This window comes from Leopardus geoffroyi, chromosome X (genome assembly GCF_018350155.1).
Source record: "Leopardus geoffroyi isolate Oge1 chromosome X, O.geoffroyi_Oge1_pat1.0, whole genome shotgun sequence".
Classification (NCBI taxonomy): domain Eukaryota; kingdom Metazoa; phylum Chordata; class Mammalia; order Carnivora; family Felidae; genus Leopardus; species Leopardus geoffroyi.
The window spans coordinates 83,305,404-83,323,758 of NC_059343.1; the positions used below are offsets into that span (position 1 = coordinate 83,305,404).

The 18,355-nt window shown below is 41.9% G+C and overlaps 1 protein-coding gene across 5 annotated transcripts; it reads left to right on the forward strand.

Moving 5' to 3' along the window:
* The first annotated feature begins 814 nt into the window (after positions 1–814).
* On the forward strand, positions 815–13,489 carry LOC123594521 (protein BHLHb9-like). Of its 5 annotated transcripts, none has more exons than XM_045471274.1 (5): positions 815–1,095; positions 3,767–3,928; positions 9,490–9,590; positions 9,972–10,063; positions 10,804–13,489. In XM_045471274.1, the coding sequence occupies exon 5, from the start codon at positions 11,098–11,100 to the stop codon at positions 12,748–12,750; it is 1,653 nt and encodes a 550-aa protein (XP_045327230.1). In that variant the 5' UTR covers positions 815–1,095; positions 3,767–3,928; positions 9,490–9,590; positions 9,972–10,063; positions 10,804–11,097; the 3' UTR covers positions 12,751–13,489. The 5 variants fall into 5 exon arrangements, with proteins under 5 accessions (XP_045327230.1, XP_045327231.1, XP_045327234.1 ...); XM_045471275.1 differs by having other exon boundaries at positions 9,987–10,063; XM_045471278.1 differs by lacking the exon at positions 9,972–10,063.
* The last annotated feature ends 4,866 nt before the right edge of the window (positions 13,490–18,355 follow it).

The following is an 18,355-nucleotide window of genomic DNA, read 5'->3' on the forward strand; positions in this document are numbered from 1 at the left end:
TAGTAAATGTTAGGATAAAATTTCTAGGTTAAATACAAAACTAGTTAGTATTCTAAGGGCAATACGTTGTAACCATTGATGTTATCTGTCCACTGAACGTAAATCATTTCCATATCCGTTAGACAAAATATCTACAAGTTAACATTGGCCTCTCAGGGTTGAAAACTTGCTCAATAGAGAATGAAGCCCAGCACTACTGGAATAATATCCAGCACCCATGTTGTCTTTACTCAAGTTTTGTATAATTTTTCTGACCGTGCAACATGTTTTTTCCCCACTTGATTCTGATATGCAAGGTTTATGGAAGTAGGACAAAGTGGCAGTTTTGCCTACCTTCACAAACCACAAGTGTTAACAGAAATCATCCTGGTAGTGGACATGGTAATTTGAATGTTTGTTTTACTTATCAATATTTTTTAAGACAGGTTCTGTGTGTGTGTGTGTGTGTGTGTGCGTGCGTGTGTGTGTGTGTTAATATGTCGCCCGAGTATCACACAGATTAATAAAAATCACTTCCTCTTCAAACTCCTTTCTCATCGAGTATTCCTCGCCAGCCCTGTGCTCCTAAAGAGCAAGGCCCAGGCCTAGCGCTAGCGCTGGAAGCTCCGGCTCTAAATCCAGCCTTCCTTAAGCTCTCTATCTTCACCTGGAGCGTCAGATTCTTCTAGCAAGCATCTCAACCTCAGGGGCAGAAGATTCTGCCATCCATGATGCAGGGATGCGGCAGACCGACCGACTACACGGTCACGTGAAGCTAGTGGTGGGTCACGTGACCATGCTCTCTCTTGCGCAAGCACAGAGGTGTGTCGTACTGAAAGCGGATAGGAAGGATATACACCTGACGACTGACAGACGGCCGTGGGAGGAGTGGTAGAATATTGGGCTGAGTGGGTGGGTGTTTCTCCATGCTGCACTAACCTGAAAACGGATCTCTCAGGCGAACGCAATTACAGCATTTGTTGGTAGAGGGCACAACCCCTCAGCCTATTGCCAGCGTCTTAGCCGGGGTCAGTCTTTTGCCCAGGAACTCAAGAGGCAGGAAGTCATCCTGCAGGAGGCAAACGTGGAGAGAAGCAGCGGTTGCTGTTGGAGGAGGTGGGTGCGAGGCTGGGAAATGGCATCCATGGGATGTGGTGGCTGAGAATAAGTCCTGGTGCAAGAAGTGCCTCGGACCTTACTGGGTCTCTGCTTCTGCCTTCTGAAAACCCCTCCCTCACTCCCAGGCTCCCCGCCCAGCCCAGCTGTGTGTGGCTTTGTTACTGTGTGTCGAGTAAGAGAGGTGGACACAAGGAGGGAGTTGGTTTCAGGGAGACCAGAGAAAGGAAACGGTGAGGTGACAATTCCTGAACTCCTGAGGCGCTGGATTGTGACAATGGTATTGGGAACTAGGGCAGGCTGCCCCAAAATATGCCATTTTGGCATGCAGATTATTTGGAACTGAAAACAATTTCCCAAAAGGCTCAGGAGGAAACTTTGACCTCCTCCACTAATTGCCTAAGGAAAATTTAGGTTGAGGACCTGCTGCAGGAAGACAACTACTTCCATAGATAACCACAGTAGTTGACAGGGAGGAATTTAGCAAAGTATCTGTTAAAATTCCTTTGTATGTCCTATTGTTTGTGTATGTACTCCCATATTTGGTTACCAAATATTCATTCTTTTTTGAATTGCTTTCCTTCCCTTTGAAGTCCCAAATCCCTACCTTTCTTCTTAGTTGGGTATGGCAAATTACCTCATTTTACCTGTCTTTGGAATCTCCTGTCTGTGTGAGTTCCCTATATGTATGAATTTAAATCTTATTTCATTTTATTTTTATTTATTTGATCTGTCTCATCAATTTAATTCTTACTCCAGCTAGAAAAATCTTGAAGGTTAGAGGGAAAAAAAAAATGCCTCAACAATGGGAACCATGAGCTGCACTCCCTTCCTCTCACCTAGTTGGCATTCACTCTGTCTTCCAAATGTTGGGGATGACTGAGACCAGACCAAATTTGGGGGGATGGTGGGGGAAAAGGAGGCAGGGATATATCTGCCTTATATTCCAAGGTTCCAGCTTCCAACAGATGCAAGAGTAGAATAAACCCCAATCTGAGAAGCTCTAAGGAATGGGGAAGGGAACAGACTCAGGAGGAGGGAACCTAGGGGCTTTGTGCCTTTCACATGGGATTTCTCATTAGGAAACCATCAAGTTTCTCCTCTCCCAAGAGGATCCTTGGATCTTAGCCCCAGGCAGCAGCTCCTTCCCTCTAGGAACACAAAAGTTTCTTTTTGGTCTGAGCCTCCCTCCCACTGTTGTCCTGGGTCTCAGAAGAGGTTCTTTCTGGGAATCACTGACAAAAACTCTTGATCTCACATGATTCCCTCTGTAGACACTTTGCTTTCTTCCTTGCACTGTGTTCTCTGCTCCCTTCTTAGGGCTTGTTTCTTTGGTCTCATCCTAGGTACCAGCCCTTGGTAAATACTTAACCTCTTTCTATTTGAATGCCCCCCCCCCACCCATGCCTCCACTGGATAGTTTAGGAAGTGTCACCAGGAAGTAATGAGTTTTCCTAACTAAGCCTTCTCATATCCTTATTTTTGTACTCAGTATAGAGTTGAAATCATGTCATAATAATATTTCAGGCCCACCTTTTTACATTTAAAAGCTAGGATTGAGCAGAAGGCATGTGAGATAAAATTATAGAGATTGAGACCTGGGACTACCTCTTCCTCTCTTACTTCTTGCCTGCTTTGTTATTATCCCCTTCCCTCCACTCTCCAGAATTCTGGTAATACATGTATTGGGTTCAATATTCAGGTTATAGTCTTTCCCCTCAAGCTCTGTTTTCTATTGTCTGTGTGTTTTTAGAATTTGACAAACGAGAATACCTCAAACATAGTGTGGTATAAGAAAGAATATATTTAAACTTTGTCCCTGGTTTCTGGCACAGAGCTTCAAAAAACTTAACAAATTTAGTGAGTGACAGGAGTGTCTTTGTTATAATAACAAAGTGACTTTTGGCTTCAGATTGTGGTCTGGTCACCAGTAGGACCAACCATGTGACTAGATTTGGAACTTTAGGCCAGCTGGAACTCTCAAAGAGGGGAGGTCTGAATTTTGGGTTCAGTCACATGGCCAGTGATTTAATGGATCATGTCTACATAAGGAAACCCCAATGAAAACTCAGGGATCAGTGGGGCTTCCTGACTGGTAAATGCACTGATATCCAGGGAGGTTGATATGGCCTAAATCCATGGGAAGAGGGCATAGAAGCTGTGTGTCTAAGAACCTTCCACACCTTGTCCTGTGTGTATTCTTTATAATAAAACTATAATCCTAGGTATAGAACTTTTAGTGAGTTCTGTGAGTTGTTTTGCTAAATTATCAAACCTGAGGAGATCATGGGAAATCCTGAATTTATAACTGGTCACTCAGAAGTATGAGTGGTTCCCATGACTCGTAACTGGCATCTGATCTGAAATGGGGCAGTATTGTTGGGGACTGCACCTTTAAACCTGTGGAGTCTGGTGCTAACTCCAGGTAATTGGTGTCAAATAACTGATGTTGGAACAATGATGTTACACGTCTCTATTTTTAGCAGCCACCGGTAGATTAATATCTGTCTCTGATCCTATTTATCATATATAAACAAGTTAAAAATGAAGAAGGCAGAACCTACCAGTGTATTATGGGTGAAAAAATCAGCATGTGTTTTTGTGGCAAGTGCATGCAATTTAAACTATTTTTAAAGTTCTCTATAATTTCTGTATATTTTTTTCTCATTAGAGCTCCCTCAGCCTAGAATTCCTGTTGGGAGTACCACATTTATATTTGGGGAACTTCATACTGTGGCCTCACTGGATACCGCCTAAGTCCCATGTGCAACCTGAAGCAGATACTTAGCCAATTAACACCTGTGTATTTTTTCAATCTCAGGAAAGAGGCAGGGTAAGTGTGGTGTGTGTGTGTGTGTGTGTGTGTGTGTGTGTGTGTGTGTGTATGTGTCCCTAAGTATAAGGATGATTATCTCTGTTCTGATCACCCCTTGGGTATGACTTGTAGGGGCCAGGATCATCCATCAATTTTTTTACTCACATGGCCCTTTTGTTTATGCTCCTTTTCTGGATAAATATTATGGGCTATCTCAAGTAATGAATATCAGGGCCCATTCAAATATCACTTGACTTAAAATGTTGCTGCCTGAGGATAAAATTAGAGCAGATTTGTCATCAATCCAGTCATGAATGAAAGAAAGGTATCTTCTTATAGTACAGCTGAACTGTTATCACTCACTGACCATCTACTGTGCGCCCAGTTTCAAAAGAGCAACTTTCAACGGGATCTCATCTTTAAAATGTTCCCAGGTTCTCTGGAGAGTTTCAAGGCCCTAACTTTCTATCTCCATCTCTCAACACATTCTTCCAAGTCAGGGCCAGCACTAGAATGAGATAAGGACACAGTTTTAGGAATCACTCACTTTCAGGCGCTTCACCCTAGTCCAAGCCCTTCTCCACTTTCCCTGCACTCAGGCCACATTGGTGCCGAGGTCCAGCCCCAGCAGGTCCAGGGGTTCCCAAAGGATGAACAGCATCGGCGAAAAAATAAATAAATAAATGGACACAGACAACAGCAGTGTGTTAGACTGGCCACTTTATTGTAACAAGCGTAGCATTATATTTTTTAGCAAATTCCTTGTAGTGTGCATTATCTATGTTTCTGGGCATTACCTAATTCTAAAAATGTTCCTTTGTGTAGTCACCCATTAGGGAACAACATAGTTATTTTCTTGTAACATTCCCTCCTGCCCTTTCAAGGTCATCTAGCTGTCAACACCTCAAGTGGAATGTTTTACAAGGACAGGACTTCTTAATTGTTCCTTTGTGCCATTTGCAGTACAAGGGACAAAAGTATTTGCTTTGGTCTGAGGTGCCGGGAGGGAACCAAGAGGGCCCTGAGAACCCAGGGTTAAGGAGACTGTTTCCTGATGGCCTTTTCTTATGAGTGAGGACACTTTGCTCAGAAGTCCTTTTGCAATCTTCTAATGCCTCAATGAGTACTGTTATATCGCCACCCCTTCCTGAACCAGAGAGTACCAAGGGGATGGATTACCCCTGGAGCAAGTTGACTTACCCCTGGAACAGGGATCAGCCTCCCTGTGCTATATGACTACAAGGAGAGGGGGGACATACCTTATGCAAAAATGACATTATTTTTGTAAAGGGCCATGGTAAGCAACACAGTATACAAAGTACTGACGTTACAGAGACAAAGAGCACAGTGGCAATTTCTTATCATTTATGACCACGAAAAGCCACCATGGAGTTCTCATCTACTCTTTTCTACTTTCCCCAGCCCACCTCATAATATGGCTAGATCACAATTTTAAAAGGAACTAGAAAGACCTGATAACCTGCAGGTATTTCAGAATATCAGATACTTCCTAATTTAGTGTACACAAGAATCCTGTGAAGTAGTTTTAACCAGCCTCTTCTGAGACATGAATTAACACAGATAAAAACATTAAGTACCTTTTCCAAAGTGACACAAATAATTAATAGTAAAAAACTCTCTATTCAAGTTCTGGACTGCCTGGCTCTGAAGTCTGGCCATGTTTCAAAGGAGAGACTCCGTTTTTTAAATTTTTAAAAAATTTTTATTAAAAAATAAAATTATAATTTAATTTACTTTTTGAGAGAGAGTGTGTATGTAAGCAGGCAAGGGGCAGAGAGAGGGAGACACAGAATCTGAAGCAGGCTCCAGGCTCTGAGCTGTCAGCACCCACCCTGACACGGGACTTGAACTCATGAACTGCGAGATCATAACTTGAGCCGAAGTCAGACGCTTAACTGACTGAGCCACCCAGGTGCTCCAGTAGAGCCTCCTTTTAGAACCTGCTTCCAGGACTCAGAAACTGGCCATTCTAGTCTAAGCAAGCACCTATTAGTATAGTAATCTGCTTCTTGGTGGTGATGGTAACAGAGATGACTTTTTTCTCCCAGGGTTAAGTCACAGTTGCTCAGAGCTCACCACCAGGAACTTTGAATCTGGAAGTATGAACTCTAATCTGCACTCCCAAGTTATGAATTTGGGGGCTGAGATGCCAGATTCAGGGAGCCACATAAATATTCTATATATGGGAGGGAAAAGAGCCAATATTTATGGAGCAGCTTGGTTTTCAAGGGCAACTTAATTCCCAGATCTAATATATAGCTGAAAGGAAGAGGACAAACACTGTGTTCACTGGTCTTTAGCTACCCTATTAAAATCCATAAGCCATATTTCCAGATTCAGTTAGGACATGTAAAGAGTTTAGAAGTCATTCTTCCTGTATTTCTAAACAGAAAAAAAAAAAGCTGAACAAACTGAGAAGCAATGATTTATCTTAGACCCATCAAAGAACTGAGGTCACAGGGCAAATAATCACCCCAAATTCTGGAGAAAAGACAAATCTGGAGAGTCAAGCCTCTCTCTCTACTTACACAGAGCAGAAACTGCTAGAAACATAAACATAAAAATAGTAATTTTGACAAATTTCTAGGTAATGAGTGTGGAATAGTTTGAGAGTAAGAAACCCCATGGGGACGTGCTGGCTTAGAAATTTAGTGGGCTTTACCTCTAGGAAGTCCAGCAGGTTCTCACAAGTAAACATTTCAGAAAGATCACCACATGGCTCTAGGAGGGGGAAATAGACCCAGAACCTTCTCCAAGATAAAGGTCCACTTTCCAGTGGAAAAGCCTTTCCCTGAACTTTATCCCAGCTGAGGAAAAGGCATTCCACCTATTGAGTCCATTCTAGACTTCCATTCTCACATAAGGAAGACAAAGACACTAAGAAACACTTGTGAAGGTCATAGCTTAGGGACACAGGTCCACAAAACACTGGAATTTAATCATAAGATTATAGAACACTTGCTCTCCTCCACACATTGTCACATTGCTAACAAGCCTCCATTGTCATAACAGTAGAGTATAGTTAAAAGAGCTGCAAGATGTAGACTCTGCAAGGAGTAATTAGGGAAGCCCAGAGTTTAGAGGGGAGGTAAAAATAAAGACACTAGACGAATTTGAAGACCATAGCACTGAAAGCTACAGCAAACTACCCACAGCCCAACTGCTAACCAGCTTAACTTTAAAACTTCTCACTAAAGGACTGTTAACTTCAGTTCCTATCACCTAATGCATAATATCCAGCTTTCAACACAAAATTATAAGCCATGCTAAAAGGCAAGAAAAAGCACAGTTTGAGAATACAAAGCAAGCATCAGAACCAGACTCACATATGATGCAGAATTTGTAAGTATTGGGGAATAAAAATAAGTAAGCTTAATATGTTAACAGCTCTAATGGATAAACTAGGCAAGTGTGTATGGCAAGTGGCTGAGATCCAAGCTGGTTCTAATCCCTGCCACATATCCACATTGCCAAAGATCATGAGAGCTTGGACATGACTACAAGCAAAGACTTGATAGATAGGATAGTGGAAAAGGAGCCAGGACTATCCTGACACCGGACCATGGGGCAACAGACAGGAAAGATCCTATGACCCAGTGCAAGTCCTGACAGGGAAAGGCCCTCCTTCTTGGGCAACTGTGGGGACTGCGAAATGGCAAAGCATATTACCAGTTTGAATGAGGGGTGGGGGTGGGAAGCAGTGTGGCAGAAAGGGTGGGCACAGAGCAGTGGTTGGTTTTCTCAGGTTAGAGGTGCAGGTCTGCCTCTCTTTAGAAAAGGCTCAGTGGTGAGGCCTCCATGAGAGCCCCCTCCCACTTCCTCCTCTCCGGGCCCCGTGAAACAATGAAAGAAGGACTCCAGGAGGGCCAGGTGGTCTGGCCTTAAGTCGCCTCTCCCCTCTCATCCTGCTGTCCTCACAGCCCCTAGCCCATCAGCCTCCAGGAAGGAGGGCGGGCGGGATTGGGTGGGGGGGTGGGAGGCGGGCAGGCTTGGGTTGGGGGGGTTGGAGGCGGGCAGACACTGAACAGGCTGGGGATTCTCACAAACCGAAGGACGGTTGATATCCATCCGCTGCTGCCTGCAGCACACTACCACCACCACCACCCTGAACTAGAGATCCTAACCCCCACTGCCAGGCGTCCTCAGGTCCCTTTTATTGCGGTGCCAGCAATGAGGGGGTGGTCGCCTCGGAGGTCTGCAGAGGCGGGCTGCTGTGAGCCCGCCCCTTAGGCTGGCGCACCTCCTGGCCCCGCCCCCCGTGGGTCGGAACTAGGGTGGGCCAGGGAGGGGGCGTCTAGCCCATTCGTGCTGTATCCCTCCGCCCCCCTTCCCGACACCCTTGCTGAGAGCGGTTCGTGCCGCATCCTGCGCAGCCCCTGCCCAGTTTGGTGCTGCAGCGCGGGGGGGCGGGACGCCTTTTTGCGATTCTGACAGCACGCTAGGTGGTGGGAGTCCGAGTGAGGAGCTCCGAGAAGAGGGGGAGGACAACAACCTGCACCTTGAGCCTGTGAAGGCAAGTGGGTTGTCGTGGGGAGGGGTGGGGGGACCCCTACTGTCGTCCGGCTTACAGCCTGCCCGGACCCCAGCCTCTGGCAGCCTGGCAAGGGGGAGGCGACCGGGTCGTACCCTGTCCGTGACAGAGGTGCGCAGCGCCGCGGGACCCCTGGTGAGGAGAGGCAATGACCGGTGCGGGCCGGGCCCAGGGCATGGGGGCTGGCGGGAGAGGCTCCCTCGGATCCTGTGGAGGCGAACTGCGCCAGCCACTCCGCAGCCAGCTTTCCAGGCGCCCATGACCCGCCCTCGACGGTGCTGTGCCGGGAGAGAGCTGTGGGGGGAGCCTGCTGCGGAAGAAATGGCGGAGCGGGAGCTGGGGTGCGGGGCACCCGGGGAGGCCGCCGGGGCGAGAGCGGGGATGGGGCTTAGGAGCTCTGTGCTCAATTGGCGGATGTGATGGGCCGGTGGCGTCTGCTATTCCAGGTCTTGATTCTGTAAAGGGGTCTGTTGGGCCCCTCGCCCTGGGTGCTGTCCCTTCTCATAGGCGCTTGGTTGATGCCAAAATCTTTGCAGGGTAGATCTGGCACATTTAGCAAGAGGACATTTGAGTGGGTAGATTATGAAGACATCAAAATGAAATGTTTACCCACCTCTTAATACAGCAGCTTTATTGCCTTCCATGTTTATATCTTGCAGTCAGTTAAATGCAAGGAAATGACAGAGTAAGGAGTAGATCACCTTTAACAGGAAGGGTCCTTCTAAAGAAATAGTGTGGTATAAAAAAATAGTGTGGTATTAATCCACCTTTCTCCTTCAGGATCAGTTTTCTCAACATCCCAGCCCACTTAATATGTTGAGGTGTGGGAATGGTGGGTCAGAATAGAGGGGAGTATTTTCTGAAGGGTCATTTTAGAGCCTGTCATTTATTTACTTATTTCCTGATTCTTCAAAAGGTAGTGTCAGGACCTGATTTCTGGGTATCTGTCTTATTAACCTGATATTTTCCTACGATTGTCAACATATTCTCTTGGTGTTTTGCTGAATGTTCCTCTTTGTTTTTGCAGGGTGTGACTCTTCTCCAGCTAAAGAACTGTTCTTTGGTGTAAAGGATAGAATTGCCTGAGGACCTCTGCTGTGTGGGCTGGCTGAAATAGGTGGCAGTGAGGTAGGATATATGTTTGCATGGGGAAAGTGGAAGGGTAGGGGCATGCAAAGATGGTATTAAAATAATAGTCCTGTTATCTTCACTGACTGCTTTCAAAATACGGTTGCTCACTATCTACTGTTGCATCTCATATTTTGTTCAGGAAAAGAGGTGTAGTCTCTGCTGGGAAAATAACCAAATTCAAAATTGGAAGGAAGTATAATTAGACAAGTTGCAGGTCTTGGGGGGAATTGATGTGGAATCATTTGGTAGGATCAGACAGGTGGGAGACATTTAACATGGCCTTAAATAAACAAAAGTCTGTATTATAATGCTTGTGATGGCTGTTGGGCTAGCTCAATCTCTTCTGGTTTCTCTTTTGTCTTTTTATCTATTCTTAAGTTTGTTCCTTTATAGGTTCCTGTAGAAATATGTAGATAGTTGTTCACTTTGAATTAAGAAAAAAAGACGCAAACTATTCATTTGGATTCAAGGTGAGTGTGAGCATGAGCATGTGTAATGATTGGGGATGTAAATAGGCTATTGGCAAGCCTAAAACATATCTCGGAGCCATTGTCTTCCAACTTTACAGATAACCTCTATCCTCACATTTGGGTATAGAAAATGAGGATAAATGAAGCCAGTATTGTGCCTACAGGGTAATTGATAGATACCCAGGAAATGGGGTAGGAAGCCATGAGGAGGACCAAAGAGACCAGAAATGTTATATAACCAAAGTTCTAGATTTGGAAAGACAGACACTTGGTTTACAATCCAGAGTAAATGTCTGTCTACCAAATGCTCAGAATTCCAACTCTCCTGTATTTTTGTCCAAAAGTCTGCCTGTGAATTGGCTGTAGGGCTTTTGATCCTAGAAGTAAGGAAGGAGGAGGAAATCGCACCAGATCAGTACAGGTTGGTGTGAGACCTACCGGGATAGACCTGTAGCATATAGTATACCAAAGGGCCTGGATGTTTCTTAGCCTCTTTCACTTTCAGCAAACTTTTCCATCATCCCTGCTCCTATGTGTTGTAGAGAAAAGAGTGCGTTAGTGCCTGGGTAGGATATTGTTGGGCATGAGTGTGGGAGTGTGGAAGGGATAAAATGAGGGAATAGAGTTTTCTACTATTCTACCTCACAGTCCATTTCTATTTTCTCATATCATGTGTGGCTCTCTGCATAGTGAAGCACAGTTGGAAGAGACTTAAAGCTTGTTTTCTTCTTCCACCTCAGGTCCATCTCCAGTGGTGGCTGTAGTGGCCTTGTAGTGGCAGATCATCACCTTCAACAGGTCTGCACTCAGGAACTATCGTCTTCGCTCAGACTAAGTGCCTCTGTCTTTTCTCTGTATTGTTGACAGAGGTTCTGTGTTTGGAAAGGGGACTGTGTGACTGCTGAGCTGACGACTGACTCTTGCCACAAAGTTTATGTCTGATCCAGTGAAAGAGTGTTAAGACATTGACCTGGGACACATTGAAAACCAAGGCCAAGACTGTATAGAGCTATCTATATAACTGATCTTTAACCATGACTGGAGCTAAGAATGAGACTAGAAACAAAGGCAAAGCTCAAAAAAGGGCTGGTGTGCAAGCTGAAGCAAAGAGGGAGACTATTGGCATAGTCAGACCTGTAGCTAAGACCCAGGACAAAGCAGTAGCCAAGGCAGGGTCTCAAGCTGATGCAACAGCAGCGATGAAGGCAAGGTCTAAGAACAGGAGTGTTCCTGAGATAAAGGAAAGAGGCCTGGCATATTTTAGTCCCAAAGCTGAAGATGAGGCCACTAAAGTATCTGGGATTTGTTCTGTGGCTGAGGCTAATGCTGAGTTTGGGTCCACCTGTAAACGTAAGGCTGGTATTGATACCTGGTTTTGGAGTGGAGAAGAAGCCAATGTTGGTTCCTGGTTTTGGAGTGGAGAAGAGGCCAATAATCATTCTAATGCTAAGGATGAAGGTAAAGCTGGTATTGATCGTCTGTCCTATGCTGAAAAGTTGGAATCTGTGGCCGAGGCCAGCTGCAAAGCTAGGCCAGGGGCTGAGGAGGAAGAGGAAGAAAATGTTATTGGGAACTGGTTTTGGGATGGAGATGAAACTAGTTATGACCCTAATCCTAGACCTGTGAGCAGGATAGTTAGGCCCCAGCCTGTGGATGAAATTAATGAAAAAAATAGGCCCAAGGACTGGTCTGAGGTAACTATCTGGCCCAAAGCCCCTGCTGTAACTCCAGCAGTGTTAGGATTTAGATCCCAAGTCCCATTTGAGACAAAGCCTCCTTCATATATTGTCCTGGCCTCAGCTGAGGAAAATACCCATTCTTTACCTGTGGCAACAACATGCCCTTCTAGGAGCACTACTTCATGCTCACAGCCTGTCCCTGACTATCCATTCGGTTCTAACCCTTGCATCCAGACCATAGAGGAGATTAGACACCAAATCAGGATTAGGGAAGTGAATGGGATTAAGCCATTTGCTTGCCCTTGCAAAATGGAATGCTATATGGATTCTGAGGAATTTGAAAAACTTGTTACCTTACTTAAGTCAACTACTGATCCTCTCATTCATAAAATAGCTCAAATTGCAATGGGGATCATTAAGGTTCATCCCTTTGCCCAAGAGTTTATTAATGAGGTGGGTGTAGTGACGCTTATTGAAAGCTTGCTCAGTTTTCCTTCCTCTGAAATCAGAAAAAAGGCTGTAATTACTCTGAATCCTCCTTCTGGGGATGAGAGACAACGCAAGGTTGAATTACATGTTAAGCATATGTGTAAGGAAACCATGTCTTTTCCCTTGAATTCACCTGGACAACAATCTGGATTAAAGATACTAGGACAACTGACTACTGATTCTGACCATCACCACATTGTTGCCAATTACTTTTCACAACTTTTCCACTTGCTGTCCCTGGGAAATCGTAAAACCAGAAATCTTGTTTTAAAAGTACTTTTGAATATGTCTGAAAATCCAACTGCAGCCAGAGACATGATCAATACAAAGACATTAGCAGCATTAAAACTCATCTTTAACCAGAAGGAGGCAAAAGCCAATCTCGTTAGTGCTGTGGCCATATTTATTAACATAAAGGAGCATATCAGAAAGGGCTCAATTGTAGTTGTTGATCACATGAATTATAATACACTGATGGCCATTTTCCGTGAGGTTAAAGGAATTATTGAAACAATGTAAAATGAGCCAGAAATAAAAGTGAACACTGAACAATCTTCAGACTCTAAAAGGCTGTCCCTATAGGCCCTTGCATAATGTTTTGATTATTACAGTGTGTATGTTATAAATTACATCTTTAACATGATATTACCGGTGACAGTCTCTAGTTTTGAGCTATACCATTTTTGAGATACCAAATGAATATTGTATCATATGCTGAAAACATCTGTTGATTTTTGTCTTGTGTAGATGGGGAACTTTTTAACATTTTACTGAAGATAGTGAACCAATTCATCATAAGTATACTAAGTTCTTCATTAGTATTTGTTTAAATATATTTGTGGCTTCAAATGGCAAAAAAAATCATTGAATTTGTAATCTAGTTTGCAAAAATAAGGCATATATACACAAAAAGATAACTAACAGCACTCACATATATCTGTACACATACACATTCATTGCTGAATGTGCACTCAACATGTAAAGAAGGCAGGAGTTGCTATAGGCTGTTTAATGTAAGAGGAGTTACCGTTTTTCCCTTATTCTACCTGCATCAGATAACTTATGGTAGGTATTTAACAACCACTGGTGTAAGCTGAAGAAAATGTCTCAGCATGTGAAAATATTAGATTATATGCTTTTAGATTTTTAAATAGTTAAGAAACTAAAACAAGATCATACTGTAAAAGCTGTTACTTTTTCTCTCACTAACTGTAAATTGTGATCATCTTTCCATATCAATAAATACGCTTCTATAACATTTTTGAATCACTTAATATTTCTTCTGTGTTAACATTTAGTGCATAGTGCCCTAATATTTCATCGCATATCCTCTTTTTTCTAAAGTTTATTTATTTATTTTGAGAGAGACAGAGTGTGAGCAGAGGAGGGGCAGAGAGAGAGGGATAATCCCTAGCAGGCTCTGCATGGTCAGCATGAAGAGCCCAAAGTGGGGCTTGAACTCACAAAACCAAGAAATCATCACCTGAGCTGAAATCAAGAGTTGGATACTTAACCATCTGAGCCACCCAGGTGCCCCCATTGTATATTGTCTTTAATAACATGCACACATGTTTTTTGCGGAAGCAAGAGTATAATATTCTGCAGCTTGCCTCACTGTGTTTATAATTATCTTTCCAATTTAGTATTATGCAGATCTGCCACAAGCTTTTTATTTATAGCTTTATTGAGGTACATAATCCATTACATTAATCCATACATATTTAAAGTATACAATTTAATATATTTTGATATACATATACACGTGTGAAACTATCACCACAGTCAAGATAGTGAACATATCCATCATCCACCCCCCCAGAGTTTATTTATGCCACTTTAGTCCCTCCCAACTTTCCCTATATCTCCCTGCCTCCAGGCAACCAGTGATCCTTCTTTTGACAATATAGAATTGTTTTCATTTTCTGTAATTTTATATAAATGAAACCATACAGCATGTTTTTTTTTTTGGGGGGGGGAGCAGAGGTGTGTGGCTTCTTTCAGCACAATGACTTGAGACCTATGCATGTTACTATGTGTGTATCAGTAGTTCATTGCTTTTTTATTGCCAAGAATCTACTATATGGCTATATCACCATTTATCCATTTACCTGTTGATGGACATTTAGGTGGTTTCCAGATTTGGGCTATTACAAGTAAAGCTGCTGTGAGCATTTGTACACACTGTTTTTATGAACATGTGTTTTGCTTTTCTCTTGGGTAAATAAATACCTAGGAGTGGAGTGGCTAGATCATATAGTAGGTATACACTTAAGTTTTACATTTTCCAAAGTGGTTGTTCTGTTTTATTTTACACTCCAGCAGTGTATGAGGGTTCTGATTCCTCCACATAGTTTTTAACACTTGGTATGGTTGGTCTTTTTAATTTTACCTGTATCTCATTGTAGTTTTCTTTATTTTTTTTTAATTTATTTATTGTGAGAGAGAAACAGTGCAAGCAGGGGAGGGGCAGACTGAGAGAGAGAATCACAACCAGGCTCCACAGTGTCAGCACAGAGCCTGACATGGGGCTCAAACTCACAAAACTGTGAGATCATGACTTGAGCCAAAATCAAGAATCAGATGCTTAACTAAGTGAGCCACTCAGGTGCCCCTCATCGTAGTTTTTTTTTCTTAATTTAAGCACAGTTGGCATACAATATTATACTAGTTTTAGGTATATGATATAGTGATTCAACATTTATATATGTTACAAAGTGATCACCATAGTAAATCCAGCTATCATCTGTCACCATATAAGTTGTTACATATTATTAGCTATATTCTCTATGCTGTGCTTTATATCCTTGTGTCTTATTTTATAACTGGAAGTTTGTACCTTTTAATCCCCTTCCCCTGTTTTCCCCACTCTCTTCTATCCCCCTCTCCTCTGGCAACTACCAGATTATTCTCTGTATCTATTTTTCTGTTTCTGTTTTGTTCATTTGTTTTTTACGTTCCACATATAAGTGAAATCATACAGTACTTGACTTTCTCTGACTTATTTCACTTAACAAAATACTCTCTAGGTCCATCTATGAATGGAGTCATGATTGGAAAGATTTCATTCTTTTGTATGACTGAGTAATATTCCATTGTATATATATCACATTTTTATTCATCTATTGATGGACGCTTAGATTACTTTCATATCATGGTTATTTTAAAGAATGCTGCAATGAACATAGATGTGCATATATCCTTTTGAATTAGTGTTGTCATTTTCCTCAGGTAAATACCCAGAAGTGGAATTGCTGGATTGTATGATAGTTCTATTTTCAATTTTTTGAGAAACCTCCATACTGTTTTCTATAGTGACTGTACCATTTTGCATTCCCATCAACAGTGCAAGAGGGTTTCCTTTTATCCATATCCTCAACACGTTATTACTCCTTTTTGATACTAGCCATTCTGACCAGTGTGAGCTGATACTGTGGTTTTGATTTGCATTTCCCCAGTGATCAGTATTGTTGAGCAACTTTTCATGTTGGCCATCTGTATGTCTTCTTTGGAGAAATGTCTATTCAGGTCCTCTATTTTTAACTAGATTGTGTTTTGGGTTTTTTAAATATTGAATTGTATGAGTTCTTTATATATTTGGGATATTAACCCCTTATTGGTTATATCATTTGCAAACGTCTTTTCCCATTCAGTAGGTTGCCTTTTTGTTTGATATAGTCCCATTATTTTATTTTTGCTTTCCTTGCAAAAATAAGGAGAAAGACCCCTAAAAAGATTGCTCAGACTGATACCCAAGACTTTCCTGCCTGTGTTTTCTTTCTTATTTGTAGTTCTAATTTGCATTTCTCTATTGACAGTGGTGTGGAACATCTTTTCATATGCATGTTTGTCATCTATATGTATTAGGTGAAGTTTATGTAAATCTTTTGCTTTTTTTTTTTTTAACTGGGTGGTTCATTTTTATTGGTGTTGATTTGTAAGAGTTGTTTTTATATATACTGAATACAAGCCTATTAACAGATATATGTTTAACAAATAGTTTTTCCCAGCCCATGGATTGTTTTTTCACTGTTAAAAATGTCTTTTGATATTAACCCTTGGGGTCTCAGTCTATTAAAGTGTCCTACTTCAGCTCAGGTCATGATCTCCTGGTTCGTGAGTTTGAGCCCCACATCAGACTCTGCGCTGATGGTGCAGAACCTGCTTGGGATTCTCTCTCTCTCTCTGTCTCTCTGCCCCTTCCCCACTTGTGCTTTCTCTCTCAAAATAAATAAATTTTTTGAGTGTCTTTTGAGGAGTAGAAGTTTTAAATTTTGATAAAGAACATTTTTTTACCAGTTGTATTTTGCTGTTATATAGGAGAAACCATTGCCTAACCAAGATCACAAAGATTTTATCCTATATTCTAAAAGCTTCACAGTTTAGGTTTCACATTTACGTCTGATCCATTTTGAGATTTTGTGTATGGTCCAAGTTATAGGATAAAGTTCTTTATTTTGGCATAGTGATACCCAATTGTTGCAGCATCACTTGCCTAAAAGACTTCTCTTTTGAGTTGTCTTTGCATCTTTGTCAAAAAATCAGTTGTCCTTGAATGTATGGATCTGTTTCTGGACTCTTTATTCTGTTTCATTGATCTACTTGTATATCTTGATTGCAGTGCCACACTGTCTTGATTACTGTAGCTTTATAATGTCTTGAAATCAGGCGGTGTGAATCCTTAAACTTTGTTATTTTTCAGTTATTTTGGTTATTTTTATTTTTGCTTTTCCATATAAACTTTAGAATCAGCTTATCCATTTCTATAAAAACTACTATAAAAAAAATCTTCCAAGGTGTTGGGAGGCTAACAGGAATACATACATTCACAAAACAGCCAGAACTCAAGAAACCTGATCGACACAAACACTATAAGTATATATTGGGAAGAGAAAAGCTTCTTTGTTCTCTGAGGGAGTTGGTCAAGGGAAGTGGAAGTTCGTAGATGGTCGTTGAATATATTAGGCAATGCAAAGAATCATTCCACATTCAGACGTCAGACTTTCTACAAAAGTGACCATATCAAATCTTGTCAGAAGCAAAGGATAATAAAATCATTATGTGTTATCTTTATTTTACCAGCCACAGAAACAACTGATCGGTGAATGTCTTATGACTTTTTGTTAAGTTGTACCTCCCTAGACATTTGTGATTATTCTGTGATTGGGATAAAAAGTAACTAATGAAGACATCTCTTCTTTCCCCTGAAACTGACATTCTTTACGTTCTTTGATTAAGGCAATAATATGGTTTCAGCATCAAGGGGCATTATTGATTAATACTATTAATACTTGCCATAACATCATCATTTACTATCTAAAATTCTACAGTGTAAAAAAACTGAGCACTTAGTCAACTGAATGTTCCTTTACTGAATGGATGAATGAGGTGCAAGGCCGTAGATATTGAAAAAACACTTCTTCATCTTTTTTTTTTTCACTTCTTCATGTTTAAAATGTAAGTTGAGAACTAAACATTAGTTTCTTGGACAGCCTTTGCCACCAAGAAATGCAAATATCTCTTGAGTGAAATGTATGGTCTTTGATATATTTCAAACTGTGATAGGAACAATGCATTGAATTTGAGTGGCTCCCTTCTTCAGTCATCATTCACACATCACATTACTGATCAGGAAAATTTCATGTATTAAACAAACCAACTGAAACTACAATTGTGAATTTCTTCCCAAATGTTTTGTATGTATAGGTACAATAGAGGTTTTGTTTGCTTTTTTTAAATTAAATATTGGCATCTTTTTTTTTTTTCAACGTTTATTTATTTTGGGGACAGAGAGAGACAGAGCATGAACGGGGGAGGGGCAGAGAGAGAGGGAGACACAGAATCGGAAACAGGCTCCAGGCTCTGAGCCATCAGCCCAGAGCCCGACGCGGGGCTCGAACTCACGGACCGCGAGATCGTGACCTGGCTGAAGTCGGACGCTTAACCGACTGCGCCACCCAGGCGCCCCAATATTGGCATCTTTTTAAAAAAATACATTTATTTTTGAGAGAGAGAATGAGTGGAGGAAGAGCAGAGAGAGAAGGAGACAGAGGATCCGAAGTGGGCTCTGCACTGATAGCAGGGAGCCCGATGCAGGGCTCAAACTCATGAACCAAGAGATCATGAC